The sequence below is a fragment of the Artibeus jamaicensis genome, unplaced genomic scaffold, assembly GCF_021234435.1.
Source record: "Artibeus jamaicensis isolate MK-2021 breed Jamaican fruit bat unplaced genomic scaffold, CSHL_Jam_final contig_69, whole genome shotgun sequence".
NCBI lineage: Eukaryota > Metazoa > Chordata > Mammalia > Chiroptera > Phyllostomidae > Artibeus > Artibeus jamaicensis.
The window spans coordinates 569,665-589,549 of record NW_026521927.1 but is presented as its reverse complement, the minus strand read 5'-3'; the positions used below and the strand labels follow the sequence as shown (position 1 = coordinate 589,549).

General features: G+C 37.9%; 1 protein-coding gene across 1 annotated transcript; it reads right to left on the bottom strand.

Annotated features, from left to right (window-relative positions):
* Positions 1-2,984: 2,984 nt before the first annotated feature.
* On the bottom strand, positions 2,985-3,923 carry LOC119040593 (olfactory receptor 51B6). The gene has a single exon (XM_037133615.2). The coding sequence runs from the start codon at positions 3,921-3,923 to the stop codon at positions 2,985-2,987; it is 939 nt and encodes a 312-aa protein (XP_036989510.2).
* Positions 3,924-19,885: the final 15,962 nt, after the last annotated feature.

Genomic DNA, 19,885 nt, shown 5'->3' with positions numbered 1-19,885 from the left:
GAGACCACTTTTCATGCCAGTATGACAGAGCCCAGAGACAGGGTCCCTTATATGAAAGGAAGTGACTAGTCAGAGGGTGGCCCCTTGTGTAACCCTAGCACTCCCCACTTTATCTTCTTTTTATAAGAATACCTCTTAATTCACTTCAAAACCTGTCACTTGGCTCCTGGCTCTTCAGCCTGCTATAGAACCATGAACTCTTCCTACCATGCATAGACTGTGAACAAAATCAGCTTCAACAAATATTTGGAGCCAGGGAAGGTCGTATTTTTCTCTTAGTCATAAGCATGTCTCTATGCCACGTCCAACGCTAACCATGTCGTCTGACAAAGTCACGGTATGGGGACTACAACTTCACAGAAGCGTGTTCCGGCCAGCTGGACGTGGCATAAGTGGATGTATGGTGTTGATTCTGTTCGTGCTGACTCTTGGTATTCTGACATTTACTTTTCTGATAATTTGGAATCTCCTGGAAATGATGGCCATTCTCAGAGCTGATCAACAACTAGGTCAAACTGAGAAAAATGCCACTTTGGCTTTTCCCCAAAATAATACCCTCTCTGGGGGCCTAGAGGAGGAAAGGTCCACAATGTCCAGTGAGTTCAAGGGGAAGAATATTTCCTTCCCTGACCCAGTTAAGCAGATGCAGGACAAGTTAATATTAGGTAGCAGGGAGCCAGAATTACCCAGAGCACTCCCCCAAGTTAATCCCCTCTAATGAAATAGCCCCTGAATATCTAAAAGTTGTTGGAGTAACAGCCCCTCCTTTACCTTGAACAGGAATATATATTAATTAGAATTTAGTAGGCAAAGAAACAGGAGAAGCTTGTTAGATACTATTAACTAAGCACATAGATACAATTACCAAGGAGTTAGAGTCCATAGTACATAGAGAAACATTTTGGACAGAAAGGTAGATAGCTAAGTTAGACATCACAAAGGCCTTATAATAAATTTCCTAATCTCTGCTCAGTCTAGCATACCTTTTGCCCCATGCCAAATTCTAGACCTTTAATAAACAATAAGACATTCAAACTCTGTACATAGAGCTATTTCAAATAGTCTGATTAATGGTTCTCCTGGTCAAAACAATTTTTGTTTAATACAACTGAAACTATGGAAATTCTTGTACTTTTCCTGGTTACCTTTGTATTGATTTTTCTGCTTAACTAATCATGCTATACACCTGCAAATGTTAATCATTACCTAAAATGAAAATATAAAAACCTGCTTGTACTTGCAATAAACGGAACAGAGCTTCACTGTCCTTTGAGGTGTGTTGTCATCTGTTACCCATCGCCGACGCCTTACTCACCTTCAGAAATCCCTGGACCCTGCTGCGGCTGGACCGCGGCATCTCCAACCTCTCCCTTTCTCCCCACTTACACCTGTGACCAACTTTTTCTCAACTCTGGTATTCTGCACATTTCAGGAACACTCATTTAGCCATATCTATGTTGTACTCCCAAATGGATTTTAATACCACATTACTACATGAAAATGCATATCTTTGTTCAGCAGTATCTGGGACTGACTCATCAAGACAATGGCCATCTAGTTAGGAATTATATCTCTGTTTATTATTATATAATTATATCTGGTATATTATTTATATATATTTACACATATTATCAAAATAACATAGTTAATAAATGTTTATTAAACATTTAACTGAATAAAATTATACAAGGTCTGTCTGGAAAAGTCTAGTCATTCTTACCATAATGAAACAGTTTGTGACACATGGATATAACATGTCAGCCAAGGAGAGAGGACTGGAATGTGCATGCACAAACAATGATGACTTCACTGTACTAGTCAGCGGGGGTGGTAGACACCAGTAGTGAGCATGTGTACTGTGTGGCCATCACATTCAAAATGACTGAGTAGAGCAATAAATCTTCACCAAATTTTGCATTAAGCATGATCACTCCTTCATGGAAAATATTCTCATGATTCTGAAGGTTGCAACTCTTGGCAACTTGTGATTGGCAGCTTTATCACAACAACATGCTCACTCTTGCATCACACCTTGTGCAGAGATTTTTGGTGAAACATCATATTATCTACATGAATCAGCCCTGCTACAGCCCAGGTTTGATGCCCTATGACTTTGGCTTTTCCCAAAACTAAAATCACCTTTCAAAAGAAACATATTTCAGACTGCTGATGAGGTTCAGGAAAGTACAAAGGGGCAGCTGATTGTGATTGGTAGAATTGTGTGAAGTTTCAAGGCGCTTACTCTGGAGGGAATGAGGTTTCATTGTCCTATGTACAATGTTCCTTGTATCTTGTATCTTCTTCAGTGAATGTCTCTATTTTTCATATTACATGTCTGGATACCTTCTGGACTGATCTCATGTATATTTTCCTAGAGTTGGCATATTGAACTGAGGACAAAGTAAGGCTCATTGCTTTGCTTAGTGCAATTCTCTAGATAACAACTAACTCTATGAAAGTGAAAAAAAACCTAGATAAATGCCTGAGATAAAGAATGTAATCACTAGGTTCATCAGAGACAATACATTTAGAACATAGGGGAAACAAATGAATTTGACTCAAACTCTGGTGGTAAATATCATAGACCAAGAATAATATTTCAAGTGCCATAGATTCAAGTGCCAAACAGGATGAATTACCTGAGAAACAGTAAATTAGTTGGAAACTTGAAATGTACACTTAGTGTTGTATATATGTTATCATATTTTACCATGTATAATGTGCATCCACGTTTTTGTGAACATTATACACAGGATTATTATACCCATGGTATGTAATCGTTATACCCATGTATAATGTTCATCCTTAATTTTTCTTAAAAAATTGAACAAAAAATGGGCATTACACGTGGTAAATACAGGTATATCATATACAACTCAGTAGCCAATAAACAGGGTAAGATGATGTTCTAAATAGCAGAGAGGTTGTTTTCTTTTGACATGAGTTTTCCTAATTGCTCCTACCAACTGTCAGCTTTTCCAAATTTATGCTCTAGTATGAGGCAGAGAGAATAAGCGAATTATTCCACTCTGTATTTGCTTGGTCTTAATGCTATAAATGATAGGGTTCATAAAAGGGGGGAAAAGGAAGTAAATGTAGCTCATTGTGATGTGGACCACATGAGGAGCATGTTTTCCAAACCTATGGATAAATGTCAGACCAACTACAGTGACATAGAAGACCAGGAGGCAGCAGATGTGGGACACACATGTGTTGAGGGCCTTGGCCCTCTCTTCTCCAGAAGCAATGCCCATGACAGTCTTGAGGATCAAAATGTAAGAAAAACAGATGATGAAAAAGTCCAACAAGACCATTGCAAATACAACGACTACTGGGTAGAGACGATTGAAGGTGATATCAGCACAGGCTAACTTGATGACATCTTGGTGTAGACAGAAAGCATGGGAGAGGACATGGGATCGACAATAGGGAAACCAGTGAAGACGAATAATTATTGGCATAATCGACAGACCAGCCCTTGTTAATACCCCCATTCCAATCTTCATTACCCTGGTGTTGGTAAGGATGGAGGTATATCTCAAGGGTTTGCAGATAGCAATGAAACGGTCATAGGCCATGGCAAGCAAAACACCAGACTCCACGATAGAAAGAGTATGGATAAAGTAGGCCTGAGAGAAGCAGATCCCGTGGCCAATCTCTCTGTAATTCAACCACAGGACTCTGAGAACTGTGGGCATTGTGGTCAATGTCACTCCAAGATCTGTAGCTGCCAACATAGCTAAGAAATAGTACATGGGCTCATGGAGCTTTTTATCATCCCTGATGAGAAAGAGAAGGGTGCCATTACCGAGGAGTATGGAGATGTAGACCACTAATAATGGGATGGAGATCCAGTGATGTGCCTTCTCCATGCCTGGGAAGCCGGTAAGCAGAAAAGGGGAAGCAGTGGTATTGAGCCACATTGCAGGCCTCGCAAAAAGGAAAATATTTCCCTTAGATGATGCTGCAGAAGCTCTTGTTCTTAGAAGCATCCCTGTGAATGTACTTCCTGTTCATAAGATATTTATTAGTCTTGACTTCCAGGGATGGCAAGGATAGTAATTTAGTCATTCCCAAGAGATTTTTGGGTATTGTAAAATAAAATGTATAAAGAACAGCTCTACAAATTATTGAGGATTGCACATATGCAGGGTTATTGAACCATAGACTGAGGATACAGCAATATATGCAGAGTCAACCTGGTTGATATCTTTAGAAATTACATAACCTAAAAAAATAAAGACAAAATGAAAGAAGGAATAACTGTGTTTGACTAGTGCTATAATAACATTCTGACTAACAGGGTATTTTTATGGTGTCCCTTATCTGGCTGATGCAAAGGTTTTCCAGAATGTGTGAAACCTAGCAGATCAGTAGAAAATTGGTCCTGAACAGTTTTAGAAGAACAAGTACAAACATCCTAGGGAAAAACAAACAAACAAACAAACAAACAAACAAACAACAAATAAATCAACAAGTAAATAAGATAGACTTAGTAGATTGGAGGGAATGACTAATGTTATATATATGAGGACAAAATTAGATTGATAAAGTTCTAGAGACTTTTGGGAGCCTGTAAAAATCATGTGAGATAATTATATGTGTTTATTTTCAAAATATGTAGACATCTAAAATCCATGTTGCCTAGCATTGTAATACTTCAGCTATAACTGTGCTGTGTCTCAAAGAATTCAAAATTTCAGAATATAGATACAAAAACAAGCAATATAAGGTAGATTTTAATGATAAGAATTTGAGGGCATTATTTGTTAACAGTACAAAACGAATTACTGTTGGCATTTCACCTATTTGGAGATACAAAGATATAAATGCGGTATTTAAGCAAATTCAAGGAAAATATTTTTCAATTCCACAGAGTCTTAGCATTGACTCTTAGATGAGATTTAACAAAAGTACAAAGGCTCTGTGACATTCAAATTGTCAGGTATCCTCTGGTGCAGACAGCTGGTCTCTGGGAGCAAAATAAGCATGAGTGGGTGTCTTGGGCATCGGCCAGAGAAAAATGGGGCTGCCTTCTATTATGGTTGGTATGGACTGTACATCTCACATGCTTTAAAGAAATATCTTGTTTTAAATTTAATGCACAGCCCCTGGACCCCATTTTGTCCACAGAAAATTGTCTCCAACATTATTTGGCTTTTACCTTCTGAAGAATTTGGTTGAAGTTTCAGCTCTGCTACTGTGTAACAATAATGATGTTGGGAAAGTCACTTAATCTTGGGCTTTGGTTTTACTAACTTCAAATGGTACTATCACGTCTGCCCAATGATACTCTTGACACAGAGTGTGAGAATGAAATGGAATCACAAAAGGGGAAGTGCTTTGCAAAGAGGAAGTTATTCTTCACTTTTGAAGTTTTATTGTTATGACTGAGGATAGTCTCCCTGCTCTCTATCTAGTGGGTATTCAGTAGGATCAGTCCCTGATCCTAGGATGTGTCAAGTTTATTAAAGAACCCTGGGGAACAGACATAAGATGATGGGATTTTGAGGAGTCTAAATTTAATTGTAACTAAAAATATGAAATCAGAAACCATGTTACCAGTGCAAAAAAGGTGATATGTCTGAGCAGAAAGGGAGAGGGAGAAGGAGAGTGGTGAGTGAGTGCAGGAGTTTCTGATGGTAGCTACTGATGACACCAGGCCTGGAGCACTGGGCCTGGAGTTAGTCTAGGGAAAAGCAACTCTGTGCTCACAGGGGTTAAAAGGAGAGGAATAGCTGACTCTGGCCTACAAGTGAAAGGCTAAGAAAATACTCTGCATACTCAGGGTTAAAATAGAAAATAGCAATAACTACAATAACAAAACAAAAAACAGGTAAGGTGGGGGCTCCAGGCAAGGAGCAGTTAAAAAAGCAAATGCAAGAAACAAATACTTGTTGAGTTCTATTATGTGTCTGGCCACTAGGACATTACATGTGGCTTATTTATTTTTGTAGAAACTTTACAAAAAAGAAAGAGCCTATTTTCCCCATTTCATAGAATTACAATATATTATTTACAAGTCTAAGGGGATAGCTACATTAAGCAAATGACAGAGTCCATTTTATGCACTGTGGGTTAGAAAGACTTTGGCAATGGGTGAAATTTTTGTAGTATTTAGAAGCACAACCAACATTGGTGTCTCTCTTTTTTGTTTTCATGTTGAAAGACTGAACATTTTAATTTGATTTACTCGGAGCTGTTTTGTGACACATGAGATTATCTGTGAGTTTTGAGAGGTGAAAAATCCTGGGCTTTTCCTCTTCCCTGCAACCCATCATCTCCCAGAGCCTGTCCTAGAGTAGACTTCCTTTTTCACTGATGAGAAGCTAATCCTCAGTCTCAAACCCTGCCACATAAACTGTGGGCTCCAGGCAGACATCCTGCTTAGTCTTGTACCATCCACATGTTTTCTCACCTTGTGAGGTGCTTTTCCTGCTCCCCCACCCCACCCCTTTTTATTTTTATTGACACTCCCTTTTTGATTTTAAATATTTAATCCCTCTCTCCTTGGTTTGTTCCTTTGTTTTATCTCCCAGCCATTGTGTTTATCATTTCTTTTGTAAGGTTCAAATTTGTAATCCCTTCTTCTGTTTATTCTGCCTGCAGGGCTCCTGAAGGCTGCAGTCTCAATACTTAATTTTTTCTACAATGTCTAGCACAGTATTTGTGCTTTTTTCAGTCATGGAAAATACTTGGTTTGCCTTCACATACAGAATGGATTTTGATCATCTTAGGGGTCTGATTTTGAGCAGGTTCTCAAATTTTCAAAGCATGCAGGTTTACTGGTATGCCCTACTTAGTGGTGGGTTGACTCTGGATACACAGCTGTACGTCCTCAGCACCTAAACGTGCCCTGAAGGTTGTTCCAAGTAGATGTAAAGAAAAACCCTACCCCATTTTCAGTTTGGGCAATATTGAATGTTTATTGCACTCTGTGTACTTTTGCAAATGATGAAGATACACAGCTATGTAAATCACCATTCCTGACCTAAAGGCTCACACAGCCCAGGCTTCATCCAAGATTAATTTTGACTTGGCGTATTAGTCTTGGATGATGGTCAGATAGTGACTTCTCTTCAGAAAATGTTTGAACCTCTGATCATTACAGAGCTACCTCTTCTCTCACACTTACAGAAGAGATTCTATCCTTGGCTTATCTGGACTTCCAGGAGAAATCACAGGAATAGGGCCAGGGTGGTTGCACGTTGGGGTACAAAAAGACAGCAAGAAGTAGAAACACATAATTTATCATGGAGTCTACATCCATCATCTGGTTGTAAAACCCACAACTCTTCTTTGCCAAATGGGTTCCAGAATCTATTCATGACCTTATTTTATACATCTTAGTATGTAATTCTTAAATTATACCGATTTTAGAGATATTGAAGAATCTTAAAGACCTGTGCCTATTCTCCATACACGCTTGACAAACAATACTTTCACTTTTCTCTTGTTGAGAAACCAGCTCCCCAATTCTACCCTCTCTAACCTGGTACCATGTTTGAGACAATAGAGAGAAGATTCATTAGACACTTCACTGACCTGAATTTTGGTTCTCTCCTATTCTTCAGCTGCATAGCCTTTAACCTGGAATCTTTAGCTTTATCAAAGATTTAGTCATAACACCATCCTTTACATAATATTCATGAAATACTGGCTGGTAGGAATATTTGTATTAGGAGACTCTCTCCAGGGTCCACTTCTAATTTCAGCTCCTCATTGCCCCTCCCTCTTTGTCCTGCCTCTCGTCATGCCTCCTAACCATCTTTTTCATCCTTATGTGCACCCTTGGCTTTGGAGACCTGGGGCTTTGAACAGCAGTCTCCAGGTCTCCAAGTGGCCTGTGTCTTAGACCAACTTAAACCCTGTTGTTAGGAGAGTAATAGTTATTTGTATCTCTCAGGATATGGAAGTAAATGTAGACCAGCTAAGGGTCTGGACTGAAAAAAGTTGTTGAGGGCACGGTATTCCCCAGCTGTCTGTGAGAACTCCCATAACCTGTCCCTATAATGAGGAATGATTGCAAATTATAGGAGAGCAAGGCATTTGTTTTGGTGAAGTAAAATAATTCCTCCCACACACCCTCTTTTCCCCAGTTTTGATGTCTGGCTGCAGCCAATGGGAGCTGAGAGCCCTGTCTCCTGAAGAAGAGAGAATCCCTTTTCAGTCTCCAATTTCACCTTATTTCTCTCTCCACATCCTCCATTTAAATAGTCTCTATTTTATTTATTTATTTATTTATTTATTTATTCATTTATTTATAGTTTTCAGTTACAGTTGATGTTCAACATTCATGTTAGTTTCATGTATAGGACATAGTGGTTAGACATTTATAATTTACAAAGTGGTCCCCTAGATAAGGGTCCCCTAGACTCCTAGTGGGTCCCCTACTACCCAACCAGCACCATACAGAGTTATTACAATATTATTGATTATATCCCTGTGCTGTACTTTTATATCCCCATGACTATTTTGCAACTGCCAATTTATAGTTCTTAATTTCTTCCCAGCCATCCCTGCAACCCCCCTCCCACCTGGCACCCATCAGTTTGTTCATAAACGGGAGTCATTCTTAATCAAGTTATCGTAATATATGGAGGACAGGATGCATAATGCCAATTCTATGGACTCTAAGGGTCTTACTCTCTTTTCTCATAGAAAAACAACAATTCAGTATATATGTGATTAAGAGCATTAATGTTGAAATGTAAGTACTTGGTTAACAACAATGTGACTCTGGCTTTTGCTTTGCCACTTTGCTGAAGTTATGTAACCTCTTTCTTTGCTCCTTATCTCTAAAATCCATATACTAATTATTGCATAAAGCTTTTGTGAGCAGTATTTTATATAAAGCACTTAGAGCACTCATAATAAGCAGTCAGTCAATGTGAGCTATTATTATCTCTATTATAATAAGTCATGTTTATTTTAATTATTTATATTTTAGATTATTTTTCCCCATTGAATATGCAACTCTTTTGAGAAATAGAATCCATCTTTCAAAGTTTTATGGCATGCAGATATCTAAATGATTAAACTATAGAATCAATGTAATAGTCTTTAATGTCTACTACTGGAGGTAAATGATTTCACAGGCAATTTAATGATACATCTCTGACGGGTGTGTTGGGAAGCACTCTGCCTGGTTTCAGGAGTTGCAGCTGCCCCCCATGGCTAAGGCTGAGTGAGCAACCTCCGAATGTGAGTCACTAAGTAGACAAAGCTTGTCCCCTGCCCCCAATGCATGGTGGGATAGTCAAAGACAGGTAAGACCCCTCAAAGGGGGGGCAATCTAAGCCAGACACCATGACTTGGGAGGTCAGCATGGAAGGACTCTGGGGGCTGCAACAAAGAGGGAGTGATAGACCCTCGACCCTCAGCTATTCTGACATAGCCTGAGTCCCCATGTCCTCTGGGAGGAGCACTTCCTGGCTCTAATCCACTTAAACCTAAAAACCTGTGATGGGGAAGGTGGTGCAGCCCTGTGCTGGAAAGAGCAGGTTCTCCCAGATGATCAGGCCTAAGAAAGAATATGTAAAATCCTGTGAAACCTGCTTTGTTTAGAATGCTCTCATTTAAATTATAAGGGTCCAAGCAAAAAGTTTGTTCCTCAAAGTTTTATGGCTCTTTAGCTATCTGACCCTGAATGAAAATAAGCCCTCATAGTTCTTTGAATGCTATCTATTGTTTGATCCTTACCTGTATTCTTGTGCAAATGAACCCAATAAAAGCCCATTGAGGAAGGGGCTCTTGGTCCTTCTCTTTTGAGGGATTGGCCACCTTTCCTCCCCAAGCAGATCTTGTCTTGGTACTTTCACTTTCATTCGTGGTAGATGGCGTGGCGTGGGAGACGACTTTGCAGGCAAAGTTGCCCCCACATGGGTGGAGGGCAATTTTCATTTCCATATTAAAACCACTAACTCAGGAATACCATTTCACTGAGTGAAACTTTTTTAAAATCTACTACATTAGATTTTAGTCATAGGAACCTTTATAGGGGATATACAGATACACACACAGATATATTCTTTTACTCATTAAGGAAATGATAATATTCAATTTAACTACCAATTTAATTAAATTAATTTCATTTAATTTAGCATTGACACTACAGGAATGAAAACAGGATTGAGAAAATGTATTGTAGATAAACCTGACTGACAATCAGCAATGGCTTCAATGAGCATTTCTTTAGTAAAAAAAAATATTTATTTATGATAAGAAATGTGAATAAATTATAAAGGTCTAGCTTAATGACTTTTCTGCAAAATAATTTATCACTTTAACAACCACCATGAACGAGAAATAAAATAAAATTTTACCAGTCCAGTAAAAGCCCCTTTGTGTCCTTATCTGTCCACCTCCAAGTTGTGTTTTACCTTGTTGTAACTTTTATATAATAGAATCATTCTTTATGTGTTCTTTTGTGTCTGTCATCAATATTTATCATTAAGTTTGTGAGAAATATCTATGTGTTTACATGTAGCAGTAGTTTTTCTCTTTTTAATTCTATATAGTACTCTATTGTATAAATATACCCTATATATTTTTATTATTAATAATAATAGTTGCAATTATTGTAAAATTGCTGCTTGATCATTGAGGTATATATTTATTGGACTGTTTGTTTTGTGTATCTTGGTATGAATTTCTGTTGAACTTAGAATATAGTTTCTTAGAAAAACATATACTTATTTACAGTAAATACTGTCTGATATTTTCTAAAGTGAATATATATTTTTACATTTCACTAATAGTTTGAGTCTCAATTGGTTCATGCCTTAGCATGAGGTATATTTAGTATCTTCAGAAAGCTCAGTGTGTAGTAATATCTTGTGGCTTTGAATGCATTTCCTCATGACTAATAATGTTGCACACATTTTCATATATTTATTGATTACTTGCCTCTTTTATGAAAAGTCTGTTTCAGTCTTATGCCCAGAAAAAAAGTAAGTTGTCTCATATTTTCTTATTGATTTTTGAGTATTATTTATAAGTTATTGATGTGATTTTGGGGTCAGGTATAGCGATAACTAATATTCTTCCTACTCTATAGCTGTCTTTCTAATTCCATTAACCATTTCTCATGGTAATAAGTTATTTTTTATGCAAATTTATTTATAGTTCTTGTTTTTGTGAAAAACTTAAGAGATCTTAAGTGCTCATAAGGATGTGAAGAAATGGCAACCCTTTTACACTGTTGGTGTTAGTGCAGATTGGTGCAACCATGGTGGAAAGCAGTATGAAGGTACCTCAAAAATTAAAAATAGATTTGCCTTTGACCCAGTGAATCCTCTTCTGGGAATATATCAAGGGAATCCAAAACACTAATTCAAAAAGAACATAAATACACCCATGTTCATTACAGCATTATTTACAATCGCCAAGATTGGAGAGATTATTTACAATTGCCAAGATTGGTCACTTGCAAGCAGCCCAAGTGACCATCAGTAAATGAGTGGATAAGACAACTATGGAACATTTACACAATGGAATACCACTTGGCCATAAGAAAGAAGGGCATTTAATTTTTAACCCTTTGTGACAGTCTGAATGGACCTGGAAAACATTATGCTAAGTGAAATAATCCAGTCACAGAAAGACAAATACCATATGATTTCACTCAGAAAGATGACATCTATGGGGTGAAGATTATGAGGTGGAGAATTTGAGTAAAAAGGAAAAAGGACTCATGCACATGGACAATGGTATAGTAACTTCTGTGGGGAAAGGACTCATGCACATGGACAATGGTATAATAACTTCTGTGGGGTAACTTCCATTACCACTACATGGTATGGAAAAATACAATAAAAATAAAAATACAAAAATAAAATTAAATGAATGAGTAAAATTTTCTGTGTTATCTTACACTAGTTTTAAGCTTTTAATAACTTCACCACAAGTTTAATTTTGTCTACAGTGTGAGGGTGATATCAAGAATTATTTTTGTGTCCAGATTTAGTGCTTTTTGAGCAGCTACATTCTTCTCTGATCCAATAAAGACCCTGGAAATTATACCCATAGTTGGATATACCCTCTTTTACTCTTTCACTTGGCTACATTTTTTTGTTAGCAGAAACATCATAATATCACCTATAGATTTTTTATTCTTGTTAAGCAAGGAAATTATACTTTTATTGAAGATCAAACTACCCGGTGACTAAATTCTTGTCATAGGTTGGGTTTTCCAGAGGTAGATGCTGAGACAGAGTTTTGGGTGAAAGTTGTTTATTAGAAGTTTACACCTTTGAAAAAAGATGGAAGCAGAATTTGGCAGAGAAAGAAACCAAACTGTGATACAGGCTGAAAATCCTCACCCAACCTAGCAGAAAGCTCTGGTCCAAGTATACTCAACAATATTATCCCAAATTGGGATCAAAATGGGCAGACTATTAAAACCTTTCCTCAGCTAGTCACCTAAACAGGAAGGTCATGACTTTAGGCAAAGTGGTTCTCAGAAGCTGAGAGACATTCCGTGTAAGGTGAAATTTGAAGGCTGCCCAAGGACCATACCCGCAGGGTTCATAGCAAGTCCTTGCTGCGGGGGAGCCTGGCTTGCACAAGTCCATGCCCACAACTATCTCCTTGCTGGTCTCCTATATTTGGAGAACATTTTCCAATACCTTTCAGATTTAAAACCTAATTATAATTTCCAAAATTCAGAAACCAATGTAAAATAGAAGCATGTGACCCAGATACTAAAAGAATACTTTCTCCAGGGTTTCACTAGCTCCCCACAACCCCTGTGGTCCCCTAAATCTCACAGGAGCATGTACTCAGAGAGGTTTGTTACAATTTGTATATTAAACAAATAAAACCACTTTAAAGGTGTATCTGTTTTTTTAATTTTTTATTTAAAAATCATTTTAGGCCCTGGCTGGTGTAGCTCAGTAGATTGACCACGGGCCTGTGAAGCAGGGGGTCACCGGTTTGATTCCCAGTCAGGGCACATGCCTGGGTTGCAGGCCAGATCCCCAGTAGGGGACACGAGAAGCAACCATACATTGATGTTTCTCTCCCACTCTTTCTCCTTCCCTTCTCCTCTCTCTAAAAATACATAAATAAATATTTAAAAAATAAAAATAAAAATAAAAATCATTTTAGATTCATAACAATTGCAAAAAATATAGGAAGATCCTGTGAACCTTTCACCCAGTTTTCTCCAATGATAACGTATTGCATAACTGTAGTATGATATTCAAAGGGGCAAACTGATATTGCTGCAATGCACAGAGAATATTTAAATCCCATGTGTTTTTTATGCATTTGTTTGTGGTTTTGCATGTATAGATTTATGCAATTTTATAACTAGTGTTCATTCATTTAAATACCATCACAGTCAAGATACAATACCGACCCACGTTCAGTACTACCTCATGCTATTCCTTTCTTGTTTTTCTCTCTCCTATTATCTCTAACTTCTGGAAAATAATAATCTGTGCTCCATACTAAAACTGTCATTTCAAGAAAGTTTCATACATGGAATACTGTTTTTTTTTAATTTAATTTATTATCTTGAGGCCCTGGCTGGTATAGCTCAGTGGATTGAGCGCGGGCCTGCGAACCAGACAATCGCGGTTCAATGAATCCCAGTCAGGGCACATACCGGGGTTGCAGGCTGGTTCCCTGCAGGATAGTTCCCAGCAGGGGATGCATGAAAGGCAACCACACATTGATGTTTCTCTCCCTCTCTCCTTCCTTTCCCCTCTAAAGATAAATAAATAAAATATTTTTAAAAATTTAATTTATTATCTTGAAAAGAACCCAGTTGGTCTATGTATCAATAGTTTTTTATTACTGACCAATAATTCATTGTAAGGACATACTACAGTTTAATCTATAGGTTGAATAACATTTAGATTGTTTCTAGTTTTTGGCAATTACCAAAAAAAGCTATTATGAACATCTGTGGACAGATATATGTATAAACATAGGTTATCATTTCTTTGGAATAAATGCCCAGAAATTCCATTGTTAGGCCATAAGTAAATGCATGGTAATTTATAAGAAACTGCCAAGTATTTGCTGGCATGGCTGTACCACATTCCATTTCCAACCACATTGTATGAATGACCCAGATCCTCTGTATTCTTTTTTAAAAATGTTATTGAATTATTGAAGTAACATTGGTTAATAGAATTATATAGGTTTCAAGTGTGCAGTTCTTTAATACATCATCTGTATGTCATATTGCATGTTCACCACCCAAAGTCAAGTCTCCTTCCATCACTATTAATCTCTGCTTTACCCTCCTCTACCAGCCACTTTCCTCTTTTTCTCTGTGGTATTCACCATACCATTGTCTGTGTCTGCGAGTTATTTTTATTTGCTTAAGCCCTTTACCTTTTTCAATCAGCTCCCCACCTCCTTCTTCTGACAGTATGTTCTCTGTATCTCTGAGTCTATTCCTATTTTGTTTGTTACTTCATATTGTTCATTAAATTCCACATATAAGTGAAATCATAGAGCACTTTTCTTTCTCTGACTGGCTTATTTCACGTAGCATAATAGATTTCCTTCTTCTTTTTTCGGTCCAGTAGTATTCCATTGTTTAAATGTACCACTGTTTTTTTATGCACTCACCTATTGATGGGCATGTGGGCTGCTTCCACATCTTGGCTATTGTAAATAATGCTGTAATGAACAAAGGGGTGCATGTATTATTTTAAATTGGTGTTTCTGGTTTCTTCAGATATATTCTCAGTAGTAGAATTCCTGGATCATAAAGAAATTACATGTTTATTTTTTCTAAACTCTATATTGCTTTCCACAGTGGCTACACAAATTTGCATTTCCACAAATAGTGTATGAAGGTTCCCTTTTGTCTATATACTCACCAACACTTATTGTTTGTTGGTTTATTGATAACCATCCTGATAGGTGTGAGGTAATATCTCATTATGGCATTAATTTGTATCTCTCTGATGATTAGTAACATTAAGCATGTTTTCATATGTTTATTGGCCACTGTACATCCTCTTTGGATAAGGGTCTATTCAAGTTATTTACCCATTGATTATCTGTTCTTTTGGTGTTGATATAAGTTCTTTAGAAATTTTGAATATTTACACCTTATCAGAGGTATCATTGGCAAATGTGTTCTGCCACTCAATGGATTGTCTTTTTATTTTGTTGATGGTTTTCTTTGTTGCATGAGAAATTAGTTTGATATAGCCTCATTTGTTGATTTTTTTCCATTTTCCTTTAGTGAGAAGATATATCTGAAAAATTATTGCTATAAAAATGTTCAATATTTTATTGCCTAACCTGGCCAGGAAGCTCAGTTAGAGCATCATCTCAAATACACAGAGTTTGTAGGTTGATCTCTGCTCAGGGTACACATAAGAATCAACCAGTGAAGGCATAAATAAGTGAAACAACATATTGATAGTTTTCTTTCTCTCCTTCCCTCTCTCTCTAAAATAAAAAAGGGATTTCACTAGCAATGTTTTCCTTTGAGATTTTTATTGTTTGGAGTCTTACATTTTAGTCATTAACTCATTTGGGGTTTATTCTTCCATATGGTGTAAGAAGGGCATCTAGTTTTATTGTTTTGCTCATATCTGTTCAATTTTCCCAAGACCATTTATTGAATAAACTGTCTTTACCTTATTGTATGGTTTTGTCTTGTCTATAAAAATGAAGATTTATTTCTGGGTTCTCTATTCTGATTCATTGACCTTTATATATGTTTTTTTAAGTATATTTTATTGATTATGCTATTACAGTTGTCCCATTTTGCCCCCTTCACTCCCCTCCATCCTGCACACCCTCTCGTTCCCACATTGCCCCCCTTTAGTTCATGTCCATGTGTCATACTTATAAGTTCTTGGCTTCTACATTTCCCATACTATTCTTACCCTCTCCCTGCCTATTTTCTACCTACCATCTATGCTACTTATTCTCTATACCTTTTCCCCCTTTCTCCTCCTCCCACACCCCTATTGATAACCCTTCATGTCTTCTCCACTTTTGTGATTCTGTTCCTGTTATAGTTGTTTGCTTCATTTTCATTTTTGTTTTAGGTGTGGTTGTTAATAATTGTGAGTTCGCTGTCATTTTACTATGCATTTTTTTATCTTCTTTTTCTTAGATAAATCCCTTTAACATTTCATATAATAAGGCCTTGGTGATGATGAACTCCTTGAATTTGATCTTATCTGAGAAGCACTTTATCTGTCCTTCCATTCTAAATGAAAGCTTTGCTGGATACAGCGATCTTGGTTGTAGGTCTTTGGATTTCATGACTTGGAATACTTCTTTTTAGCCCCTTCTTGCCTGTAAGGTCTCTTTTGAGAAATCAGCTGACAGTCTGATGAGAACTCCTTTGTAGGTGACTTCCCCTTATCTCTTGCTGCTTCTAGAATTCTCTCCTTCATTTTAATCTTGGGTAATGTAATTATGATGTGCCTTGGTGTGATCCTTCTTGGGTCCACCCTCTTTGGAACTCTCTGAGCTTCCTGGATTTCCTGGAAGTCTATTTCCTTTGCCAGAATGGGAAAGTTCTCCTTTATTATTTGTTCGCATAACTTTTCCACTTGTTGCTCTTCCTCTTCCCCTACTGGTACCCCTATAATTCAGATGTTGGGACCTTTAAAGATGTCCTGGAGGTTCCTAAGACTCTCCTCATTTTTTTTGAATTCTGATTTCTTTATTCTTGTTGGTTTGGATGTTTCTTTCTTCCTTCTCATCCACTCCATTGATTTGAATTTCAGTTTCCTTTCCATCACTATTGGTCCCCTGTGCATTTTGCTTCATTTCACTTAGTGTAGCCTTTATTTTTCATCTACTTTGAGACCAAATTAAACCAATTCTATGAGCATCCTGATCACCAGTGTTTTGAACTGTGCATCTGATAGGTTGGCTATCTGTTCATCACTTAGTTGTATTTTTTCTGGAGCTCTGATCTGTTCTTTTGTTTGGGCCATTTTTTTTTCTTGAGACACCTGTCATGTAATGAGGGGTAGAGCCTTAGGTATTCACCAGGGCAGGGCAACCCAGTCATTGGGTTGTGATGCTGTATGTGGGACAGGGGTCTGAGAGGGAACAATGGCATTTGCTCTGCTCTCTGCCAGATTTCAATCACTTCCCATAAGCAAACTGGGCTCTTCTGGCACTGATTTCTGTGTGGTGGGTTTGTGTACATCCTGGGATCCTGTGGGTCTGTCCAACAAACTCTCCTGTAAGGTTGGGAGTCTCTACAAGCACTTCAACCCCCACAGGTATTTTCAGTTGGTGTTTTGAGGCTTTATTTCCTGGCGCTGGGACCCTGAGTTGCATGGTCTTTCTCAGTGCCCTGTTTTGCCTCATTTATCTGTGTGTAAATGTGGGACTAACTGGCCCACCAACCACCTTACACACCGCACCTTGCTGGGTCCTCCAGCTGCAGCTTTGCATGCCTGTGGTTTCCCAGCCACCTTGCTGAGAGCCCTCTCCCTTCCAGCTCCCCGACTCTTCCTCTTTTACCAGTCTGGATGCATGTGTCTACTTTAATGCCTTGGCTGTTGGACTTCCATACAGTTCAATTTTCTGTCAGTACTGTTTTTTTGTTTGTTTGTTTTTAAATTTTTGTTGTTCTTATTTCGGTTGTGCAAGGAGGCACAATCTGTCTACCTACACCTCCATCTTGGCTGGAAGTCTATGTATGTGTATATATCAGTACCATGCTATTTTGATTACTATGACAATATAGTATATTTTGATATCAGGTAGCTTGATTTCTCCAGCTTTGTTCTCCTTTCTCAATATTATTGTGGTTATTTGGGTTATTTGTGGTTCTATATAAACCAGTCTGTATGTACCTTTCATTCTAAGTTAGGTCTCATAGATAGAAGATATATAGGTCTTGATTTTTTATCCATTTAAGCTACCCTATATCTTTTGAATGGAGTGCTTAAGCCATATACATTTAAAGTGATTATTGATAAACATGTATTTGATACCATTTTATTCTTTGTAACTATATTTTTCTTCTTCTTCTGGTTCTTCCTTCTTTCTTCCTTCTTCTTCTTCTTGTTCTTGTTCTTGTTCTTCTTCTTCTTCTTGTTCTTTTTCTTGTTCTTGTTCTTCTTTTCTTCTTCTTCAAGAAGGTCCTTTAACATTTCTGTAATACTGGTTCAGTGGTAATGAACTGCTTTAGCTTTTTCTTATCTGGATATTATTTATTTCTCCTTCAATTTTAAGTGATAACCTTGCTGGGCAAAGTCATCTTGGTTGTAGGCTCTTATTTTTCATCATTTGTAATATTTCATGTCAATCTCTTTCTGTTGAGAAATCAGCTAATGGCCTTACCGGAGCTTCCTTGCAGGTAACTGATTGTTGTTCTCTTGCTGCTTTTAAGATTCTCTTTTTGTCTTTAACCATTACCATTTTAATTATGATGTGACTAGGCTTATTTGCATTGAACTTGTTTGGGACTCTGTGCTTTCTGGACTTGTACTTCTATTTTCTTTACCAAGTAATAGAAATTTCTCATCATTGTTTCTTCATTTTTTGGATTTTCTTGCTTTTCTGATCAGGTGTTTTCTGCTTTCTTATCTTCCCAATCACTGATTTGATGTCCGATTTCATCTGCTCTGCTTTTGGTTGCCTGTAATGTGCTCTTTTTTATTTCAGTTAGTGTATTTTTAATTTTGGAATGGCTTTTTATGGTTTGCATGTCTACTTTATGCTGTTGAAGGATTCACTCAATTCCTTGAGCTTCCTTATGATAATTTTCTGGAACTCTATTTGGTAATTTGCTTGCTTTCATTTCATATACTTTTTTTTTCCTGGAGATTTCTCCTGTTCTTTCATTTGGGCATGTTTTTTGTCTCCCCAGTTTGATTGCCTCTTTGTCTTTGTTTCTCTGTATTAGGTACACCTTCTATGTCACCCTGTCTTGGTTGGTTGGTCTTATGTAGTAGGTGTCCTGTGGGACCCTGTGGCACAGTCTCCTCATCTGACCTGGGAGCTCAGGATTGTCCCTTGTGTGGATTATATATGGGTCCTCCCATTGTAATTGAGTTTTGATTGCTATTGGTTCGTTTGCATGAGGGTCTCAACTCCCAGGCTGGCTGACTGTGAGAAATGATGTAGACCAGAGTGTACCATCTGCTGGGTGCTAATCACCTGAAGCAGAATTCAACTCAGCTTGGTCTGGTGCCTTCCAAGATCTTCCTTTGCATATGCCACTGTTGAAGCTAATTGGATCCTACTCTGACAGTGTCTTTAGCCAGCCATTGAGTATGTTGATTCTAGGGCCTCTTCACAGGTGCAGAAAAATGTCAGATGCTGCCTGTGACTGACCCTGGGAAACCATTTTGGTGCTATAAAGTGATACACAGTTTGTTGCTGCTTCTGTTGGGTTCGTATGTGCCATGGAAGAACAAAGCTGTACACCAGGGCTAACTCCCACCAGTTATGAGCTGAGGGCAGGTCATCAAAAATCCCAAGGCACACAGAAATCTGCCTCCCTTACCTCTGACTGCCAGTTGCTTGTTAGGCCCTGTCACTGAAATAGCCTATGGCAGTACTCCAGTAGCATGAGGTAAGGTCTCAGTGAGTCATTATGTAGGGGTGAGTGGTATTGCTACTTGTTACAAGTTCAAACTCAGTGCCAGTACTGGGTCTGAGACAACTCATCAAATGTTCCAGGGCATATCAAGTCTAGTTGCTACTACTGTGTGCTCACAGATGTTTGTGGTGGGGTAAAATCTTGGGGAATCATCAGAGTGAGGCCAGCAGAGTTTATCAGGCCCAAACAGACCAAGATTTATGTGTGTGAAAGGAAGGGCTCTGCATTAGTGTACCAGGGAAAAATATTCACTGTCCTAGAGTTACACAACTCTATTCTGTCCCAGATTCTGCCCAGACCTGAAGAGCCGAAGCTCAGCAGAGT

Bases quoted from the DNA above. Each gene is read 5' to 3' on its own strand.
- LOC119040593 (XM_037133615.2), bottom strand. From the start codon at position 3,923: ATGTGGCTCAATACCACTGCTTCCCCTTTTCTGCTTACCGGCTTCCCA.